Source organism: Nilaparvata lugens, chromosome 8, assembly GCF_014356525.2.
Source record: "Nilaparvata lugens isolate BPH chromosome 8, ASM1435652v1, whole genome shotgun sequence".
In the NCBI taxonomy this organism is placed as follows: Eukaryota; Metazoa; Arthropoda; class Insecta; order Hemiptera; family Delphacidae; genus Nilaparvata; species Nilaparvata lugens.
Window position 1 is genome coordinate 28,670,864 of NC_052511.1, and position 9,996 is coordinate 28,680,859.

The 9,996-nt window shown below is 33.5% G+C and overlaps 1 protein-coding gene across 2 annotated transcripts in view; it reads right to left on the reverse strand.

Annotated features, from left to right (window-relative positions):
* The window catches only part of LOC111062648 (5'-3' exonuclease PLD3), a 111,503-nt gene that overhangs the window by 49,293 nt on the left and 52,214 nt on the right, over positions 1–9,996 (reverse strand). For both annotated transcript variants that reach the window (XM_039434444.1, XM_039434445.1), the window contains exons 2-3: positions 4,967–5,070; positions 66–233 (exon numbers count right to left, since the gene is read on the reverse strand). In XM_039434444.1, the coding sequence (XP_039290378.1) occupies positions 66–233; positions 4,967–5,070 (272 nt within the window). The remainder of the gene's footprint in view (positions 1–65; positions 234–4,966; positions 5,071–9,996) is intronic.

The window sequence follows — 9,996 nt, forward strand, 5'->3', positions numbered from 1 at the left end:
ATGATTAATGATAAATTAACTTACTTGCAATACTACTAACATGATTAATGATAAAATAAACTTACTTGCAATACTGCTGACACGACAGGATATCGGCCAAGTTGTGTTGCACTGGCTTTGATTCTAATCTTTCGGCATTGTCCATGAGGGGAAGCAGAACTACCAGAACTATCAAAATGAGAATTATTGTAATTGGCACACATGATGGCTTGAACCATCCTCTTTGACCCCATCTGAAAGAATGAGAATAACAAATAAAGAGCATTAACTCTCTACGAAGATACGACCATAAAAAATATTAAATGACTGAACAAATTACATACAAATTAGTATGAACATTGGAAACGAGTAATTTTGACTGAACAATGGACGGAATTTATAAACAATATCAAGATATCAAACACACACACACACACACACACACACACACACACACACACACACCTCTTTTAAGCGACCGAAGATTAACCAAAATGATGCTAGAGATAATATATTATTAGATAATCAATAAATAACATGACCTCTAAAAATATCATTCAAAATTTTTTTTGTAAATTAAATAACATGACCTCTAATAATAGCATTCAAAATTTTTTTGTAAGTCTCGAACACGGAACCGTGTACTACGGATTTGCACTAAAAAGTTTAGGTTAAAATCTCAAAAGTACGCAAAAAGGCGGCGACCCACCGTTTAATATTTAGCTTGTGGGGTACGATTGCAAAATTTGCAACACTGTTACATAGACTCAATGCTATAGGATGGGACACTCGGAGTTGTGTCCGCGTACTGCAGCCCGTATAAACGTGTTGTATAATGTTTCAACATTGAACCCTATCGATGCTCGCTCGGCTCAATGATTGTAATTGATGATAGAACGATCGTATTGAGGGAGATTTCAGGGTGCAGAAAAAGAGTTCAACAGGTGTGCATGATTGTAATGAACAGAACATAGAATGTTTGAGACAGGCATTAAGTGTTGAGAGCTGGAGGGCGGTCTATGACCAATCCGATCCAGATTTACAATTTATAAATTTCCATAGGAATCTGCTCTATCATTTCAAGGTACATTGTCCGGTCAAAACAGTCAGCAAGAGATTAAATGATAATAGGCTAAGAAAACGTTTGAAAGGTCAGTGGATGACCAAGGAGATAGAAATAATGAGATCTCTTCTAGAGATAGCAAAAACGAGAGTGAGTGAAGGAGTGGATATAGACATACAACTACTTAAAAAAGTAAAGGAGCATTATAACAATAAGGTTGAAGAGGCAAAGAAAAAACATTTCAGTGAATATATACTTTCCTCTGCCAACAGAACCAAGTCTAGCTGGGAGATTGTGAATAGACTTAGAGGGAGTAACAAAAAAAGATCAATGCCCACTGGAATTGAATATAATAACAAACTGATTACAGGTAGCAAGTCCATAGCTAAAAGTTTTAATCCTTTTTTTGTATTCCTTTATTTAAGAGATTAGATCTCATAGACTTGGAGATTGAGGCAAATAACATGGCAAATGAGGTTGTGCAGTTTTTTAATGATTCAGACCTCACTATAAATTCAAACAAAAGTCATGTCATCAGCTTTGATTATAAGTATCGTCCTTTTCACCCCACCATAACACTTGGTGAAACGAACATTGAAAGTTGTACTGTTGTGAACATGTTAGGTTTGTCGATGGATTCCAAGCTTAATTGGGGGGATCATGTGAACAAGATATCATTGAAATTGAGTAGGTCACTTTTTGCATTAATATTGTTAAACGGGTGCCTAAAACAACAGCAAAAAGTGTCTACTATGCACTGATTGAATCCCACATTGCTTATGGCATTGAATTATGGGGAAGTACCTCGAAGCAAAAAATTCAAAGAATTTTTGTTTTGCAAAAGTCCGCAATAAGATACCTGGAGGGGCTCAAATTTCCACAGACATGTCGGGAGTCGTTCAGTAGCCTAAGTATTTTAACTGTTCCATCATTGTACATTTTCAAATCAATATTACATGTGAAGGATAAGTTGAATTCATTCCAAGTTAACTCAGATATTCATGGCTATAACACTAGAGGAAGGAATAACATTTCAGTTGAGAGACTTAGGCTGAGTGTATTTGAGAAAACACCTACTTATAGGGGACATAAGTTTTTTGCAAAACTTCCAGCTGATTTGAGAAGTATTGTTGAAGAAAAACAATTCAAAACAAAACTATATTCTTTTCTCAGTGAGAAGGCTTTCTATGAGGTTGACGAATTCTTGTTAGAGTGAAAAAATTATTATCTAATTTTTGCAAATTTAATGAATTGTTAAATGTTATTAGAGTTTTATTTTAAGATTGATATTTTATGTTATCATGTTATTTATCTGTGACGTTTTTCAACTGTATTACATTGTTTTTGTTATACTTTTGTTAAGAATAAAATATTATTATTATTATTATTATTATTATTATTATTATTATTATTATTGCTTCACCCACCAATTAAAACGTTTGATACAGTTTGTTTTGACTTTTTACTATTAAAAATAGTAATAAACTCTGAAAATATGGAACAAAATGGATTGTTGAATCTTTTCAATTATTAAATTATTTTCTTCAAAAGTATAGAGAGGCCAGCCTGCTGTAGTCGCCCCTGGTCCCTGGTGAGGACGTGAGGAGTGGTTAGAGACAAATGTTTAGGACTCCACCTGGGATTTCAACCTGATATTGCTGCAACAATCCTTAATCTATAATATAATGAAGTAAATAACTGGCCTATACACGTACGGGATAGGAAAATTATGTTTGACGCATCATCACGTCTGAACTACTTGACTAATTAACTTGAAATTTTGCATGTTGATTCTTTATTTACCGAGGATGGTTATAGGCCTAAGTACTTGAGTACTTTAAACTTAAGTTGATAATGATATTATAATACAGTATTAGATACTATAAATGAATACAGTAGTTGTGTTTTAGTACAATAAATACCATCAACTATGCCATTACCGCTAGTACAATAAAGAGAAAGCAACGTCAAAAATGAATCATATGTTGGCCATGTTTTGGGCCTATTCATGAGATTGGGAGAATTGCGCTACAATGACATTCCATGAATGTTCTTATCAACGCTGCATGCTATTCAAAATAAGGGAAATTGCGGTTTTGTTCCACAAAAACAAACATGACAGGGTTTGGGGCATGATTAGTATTGCAATGACGAGTAGGATATGAAGTCATCTCAATTGTGTCATATTCTAATAACAAAAAAGGTCGTCAGTCGATGAACCTACCATTATTATGTTCGGACAATGTTTTATGACAGTTGCGGTTTGTGCCGTAATTTCAAAGGCCTACTTGTGCAATTATAGATTCAGTGCACTGCATTATTTATTTGTACAAATGAAGCTCTTATTTAGTTATAAGATAAACTCGCCTACTATTCATGAGATTGGGAGAATTGCGCTACAATGACATTCCATGAATGTTCTTATCAACGCTGCATGCTATTCCAGATAAGGGAAATTGCGGTTTTGTTCCAAAAAACAAACATGACAGAAAAATTGTAGACCAACAATGGAATTGGAAACTTAGCTATCTCTACTCAAAACTTTGTTATTTTGAGAGAAATAACGGATTATGAAGTGAGAGGTGAGTAAAGGTCAACAAACTGTAGAAATTCAGATTAATAAAGAATTTTATCTTTGTTCTATTATATTAATAGCTGTGAAAAAAATGAAATATATGAGTGGCAATCTATGATGAGATACGAAAGATTATTGTTTATGTGGCCTCAAAATTTAACAGACCAAGAATGCGTTAGGATGATTGATAGACAAGTCATTGAGAATCCTTCAAACATGAAATCACAATAATCAAACAGACGACAAAATAATACAAAAATCAAAAACTATCAGAGATTAATTGTTCTGAAGAATGTTATCGAGACAATTGAAAAACTGGGGTGTTCATGAATAGAATTGATAACGTGAATGGACGAATAGAGCAAAGACAAACTGTAGCCCATATAAGCCTATTTGTATTGGGAATTGAATAGTTTCTATCCAAAAGCAAATCGAAATTGAGTGGAGCATCGTCTTGAGATGAAAATTATAATAAAAAACACACACAACTGAGTCACTACTGCAAATGACCTTATGAAAAAGGTCATGTCCGCAAACAAGAAAATTGGACAGAACAAGCTGAAGAGTAATTTAAATACTTACAAGAAACTAAAATTAACATGCCTATAAGGAAAAGTGAATATATAATGGGAATTATTTTCGTTTTCGATGATAACTAAATTTAAAATTATAGCAATAATTTTGTAAATGGAGAAATGTAACATTTCGTAATTGAATCAAACGATTAAAACATTTTAAAATTGTAATAAAAAAATATGAAGATTTAATGTGATTTTCCTGTTACGGTGATGCCAGGATTGTTTTACTGGCTTGTGCGGGGGTAATAAGAGAAATGCCAAGTAGTTGAGATTTCGTTATTTTTATGTATATGCTGAACCAGATTCTAGTCTACGATGATTGATATATTGCATAGGTATTATTCAATTAAATCACATAATATTAACTGAATAATTACGTTCATAACTTAATCTTGATAACATTAGTCTTTCACAATTTGGAAAATTACTCGATACGATTAGTTTGGTGCTTAAATTTACTCTCTTCAGTCACAAAGGTTTATTGGAGGAAACCATAGTGTTTGCCAGATCACATAGCTATCTCTTGAAAATGTTGCCTAAAAATAAATTTGGCGCTTACTAATCCGACAATCAGAATGATAAATGGAATAAATGGATGAGAAATTAAGTGAATGAAGAAATAAATGAAGCAAAGGCAAAGGTGGGCTTCGAAAAACAGTAAACTATTTTAAAAATCATGAATAAAATTTAGCTCAAATGGCATTTCAAGTGGTCATCCAACCAACGGGGAAAAATAACATTAAAATAAATAAGATAAATAGTGTAACTCACTCATCATTTCTTCCAAAATCATCAGGATCTGTCCTTAGCATAAAATGTGAATCCCAATCCTCAAAATCATGTGAATGAGTTGAAGGTGCGCTGTCAAAAACTCTCTGAAACATAATGGAAAAAGCATCCAATACAACAAGAAATTGAAAATATTGTTTGAATAAAACCTTGAATCAACTTCATCTTTACCAATAGCCGGATGGGTTGCGCCAAGAGTCTATAGCTATCTTATTTCTCATTACAACTATCGAGTTATTATTGGCAGCAATGGTATAACAAGGCCTACCAAATCACTCAAAATATATTCCTGGATGGAATGAAAAGGCATTCCTCTAAGCCAGCTTCTTGAGTTGAATGCTGGTGAGTTCAACCTCTTCAAATCTTCTGCATGTTTATTGAAAATCCGCAAAGACAATGCAGAAAAAGCATCACGGATCTTTGTCAAAAAATAGCAATATCGTTTATCTATCGTTGAAAAACCCGCAATACCGGTACGTATTTAATTTAGGTATATTATTCCTAAAAATAATATAACAGGATAGGATTGTTTATTACAGTAGTTTTATTTCTAAAAATGTTTTCAAGGAACCATATTATTAAAATTCATTATCGTATTAACTAAGCATCAAACATCAGTCTTAACAACAGAATTAATTTCATGGCCCCACTCTCTAAAATAATCTAATAAATAATTTTAATCGAAGCTAATTCCAGTAATCGGCAACATTTAATTTTTTGCCTTCAAAAACGATTTTTACTTTCCTTGCCCTATTACCATAGGTGAGGAAAGTATTGCTTTCCTAAAAAAATTAAGGTACCCCAATTTCTAAATCTCTATACGTTTCAAGGTCCCCTGAGTCCAAAAAAGTGGTTTTTGGGTATTGGTCTGTATGTGTGTATGTGTGTGTGTGTGTGTGTGTGTGTGTGTGTGTGTGTGTGTGTGTGTGTGTGGTGTGTGTGTGTGTTGTGTGTGTGTGTGTGTGTGGTGTGTGTGTGTGTGTGTGTGTTGTGTGTGTGTGTGTGTGTGTGGTGTGTGTGTGTGTGTGTGTTGTGTGTGTGTGTGTGGTGTGTGTGGTGTGTGTGTGTGTGTGTGTGTGTGTGTATGAGAGTATGTGCGTCTGTGTACACGATATTTCATCTCCCATTCAAACGGAATGACTTTAAATTTGGAACTTAAGTTCCTTACACTATAAGGGTCCGACTCGAACAATTTCGATCAAATCCAATTCAAAATGGCGGTTAAAATGGAGAAAATGTTGTCAAAAACAGGGTTTTCGCGATTTTCTCAAAAACGGCTCCAACGATTTTGATTAAATTTATACCTAAAATAGTCATTGATAAGCTCTATCAACTGCCACAAGTCCCATATCTGTAAAAATTTCAGGAGCACCGCCCCATCTATGCAAAGTTTGATTTTAGATTCCCAATTATCAGGCTTCAGATACAATTTAAACAAAAAAAAATTGAGTGGAATATTGAACTTTATTTTTCAAAAAAAACATTACAAACAAAGAAAACGAAAAACAATAAGGGTACTTACTTATTGAATTAGCAAGTTGATGCTAAATGTAGCTAAATATTTATAGTTTATTAATAAGAAAGTAACATTGCTGTTAGAATAATTATAATGTCTATTATAAATAATTACGGGTAATATTTGAGGAAAAATGATACCTGCATAGGTTTAAAACCTGTGCGCAGGTAGGTTATTAAAAAAGATCAAACAAAGACACAAAGAAAATTACAAACGAGTTGATAATTATAACTAACGTAGGTAGTATAATTATAACTAACGTAGGTAGTATAATTATAACTAACGTAGGTAGTATAATTATAACTAACGTAGGTAGTATAATTATAACTAACGTAGGTAGTATAATTATAACTAACGTACCTAAAAAAATAAAAGTGAAAACTTTCCAGAGATGAGGTGAAAGAGATTATAATTATAAAGAAGAAAGCAAGATTATAAATAGAACAAGCATTAGACTAATTGAACAACAAAGTTCGCATAGCTATTTAATAGTTATGCTTTTAAGGAACCTAATGGTTTTGCAATTACCAACGATGACAATAATTATATTTAATTACATTACGGTTCTACTATGTACTACTATGATACTATGAACAAGTTAACTAAAAAAAGGAGAAATGAAAAGGAGCACTACGAAACTAAACTAACAGAACAAACAAAACAATTGATGATAAGTTACTGAAGCAATCAAATGGGTGCAAACTGTTTTTAATCGTAAGCAAGTAACTCAAGATCTTTTGATTCAAAACTAGGGAGACTATTGAAATAGGAGTTCACTAAGATTATATTCAAGTATATATTAATCCAATTTTTTTCCTTTTCCGATATTCATATTAATATTCAGGAAGTCTCGAGGAAGACTGTTCATCAATTTATCTGATACATAGATGAATTGTCGACGACATACATCAAGCACGGTCCGATCATTATCGTAGATTATGCTAGAAGGTCGTAAGTGGTATATGGGCTCACGCAGGTTGAAATTATTCTTATTTTTCAATATAAATTGAAGAAGGCTTTTGAAAGTTAAAACATTGAAAGCGTTAAAACATTGAAATCAATAAAAAGATCGTTACTGGGGTATCGTCTAGGTTTGGATGAAATAGCTCTAATTAAAAACTTTTGAACAACGAATAATTTATTGAAATGAAGGTTTCTGGCACCCCCCCCCCATGCAATTATTCCGTATTGCAATACTGATTGTCCATAGGCAAAGTATACCAGACGAGCGATTTCCTTATTTTTTAGCATACCAATATTATAGAATTTGTGAATGAGGTATCTTGACCTACTGCATAAGCTCATAATTTGTACATCCCTTCTTAAATGACAATCCAGAAGGACACCCAGAAATCTAGTGTTTGTAACCGATTTTATTATTGGACAATCACAGACAGAACTGTCCCCACATGAGTGAATTCTCAGCTCATTCAAATTATTTGGGAGACCAGTCTTATTTGGAGAGAATGTTAAGATGGATACTTTTTTCGAATTAAGGGTCAGGGTATGATCATCTAAATATGATTTTAGTTTCTTGAGGCCTTTTTCACTGATGCTTTTCATGTCTTCCCACGTATCAGCAGTAAATATTAGAGTGGTGTCATCCGCATAGGAAATAATATCAAAAATAGATTGAGCATGAAAATCCCTACAAGTAATGTTCAGTAACATTTTCACCTAAAATTGAAAATGAGCTCTACAATTAGTGTTCAGTAACATTTTCACCTAAAATTGAAAATAAGCTCTAAATTCGAGAAAATATGTGATTATCCAATTGCAAACTGTTGATTCTATTAAGTGATTCACTATGAAGAGATAGCAGACCTCGTATGTCTCCAGCGTTATTGTCCTGTCACCAGCAGTCTCAGGTCTTTGTTTATAAGTAGACTTGTGATGCGCGTGAACACTAGCGTCAGGTGATCAATTCTCATAACGGCAAGGAAAGTTGTGTGAGTGCGCCACACCAGATTTTTAAATCTGTTGTTATGTTGACTGGGAAAGAGGGTTTGGACTCTTTCAAGACTCTTTAATAGGACCACAAGAAATGAGACTGGACAGGAAAAAGCATCCATTAAAATATTGTTTGAAAGGCTGCACTTTAGTATATAGGCCGCGGAATCCAGCATTGAGAGCTACATAGATCGATATGGAAGGTCAAGACGAGTTCAACAAAGTGTTACATTGTTGTCGATTTCAAGGATTAGCTGAACAAACATGGCGGAAATAAAAATTTTATGTATAATTTTACACGTTTACGCATTTCCCTATGACTGTTCCAGCAGCTTTAGTGATGAGTATGGAATCTCCTATTTTGCAACAATAGGCCAATTAACAAAGGAATTTGGAGGGAATGTATTGAACACAATTTTTGACTTTGTAGCTTTGTTGGGACTAGTTATGAAGAGAGCATATCAGAACTTCCCATACCTACCCCATTTGCTAATTTTTAATGCTGCAACAATTATTGATCACTATCAGGGCACACGTGCTTCGCTACGGGAATTAAAAGATTAAATTATTTTTGTAAAATACCGCATTTATAATCCAAATTCAATCTAAATCGTTATAATAGTTTTTGAGATCCATCATACAAACAAAATTGTTTGTAGAATAGAACTGGAATAATAAATAAATATATGTTGTTGGTTATCCATCTTGTTTCCACTATTATTATTATTACTATTAAATTTTATAAAACTTTAAAGTGAAAAAGCACTCACATTCTTTGATGTGGCGACGTCCGTTTCGTGCTGGTATCGCACATTTTCAAGCCAAACAGGAACTGAAGTCAGTACTTCATACCAGCACGAAACGGACGTCGCCACATCAAAGAATGTGAGTGCTTTTTCACTTTAAAGTTTTATAAAATTTAATAGTAATAAATATATTCTCGTCACTGTCATAGAATTTTTTATCCGGAAAATACATTTTCGTTTCTCCTAGATGTTAATATATATATATATATAGGCTATAGCACATAACAGAAGACACTTTAAAGTTTGTAATATAAATTAAAACAGGAGGCACAAACATAAATAGATTGAAAACACTTGAAAACTTACATTAGAAATGGGGGAAATTTTCGGAGACTGAGTCTCCTTCCTCAACCGAGCAGACTGCAGTTTTGAATCCAACGGTCGTGTGACCACAGAGTACGCAAGAAGAGTTTTTTTAAAAATTACCCTTTTTCAAGCCAATAAAAAATATGATATTAAGGGGAAAGCAAAACTTCGAGGAGAGCAGCGCTTCAAGAATGTTCAATGTTCAGGTTAAAGAGGATTTCACAAAAGAAATTAGGGAAATCAGGAAACTGTTATTTCCTCATCTTATAAGATTGAAAGAAGAGGGCAAGGGAGTGATAATTGAAGGCAATAAATTGAAAGTGAAAGATGATTGGTGGTCACTTGAGGAGTTGAATAAGATAGAGGCGAACTCTTCAAAAAGAGCTAGAAGCGAAGAGGCATCTCCTAACCAGAAGAAAAAAGGAACAATGGTC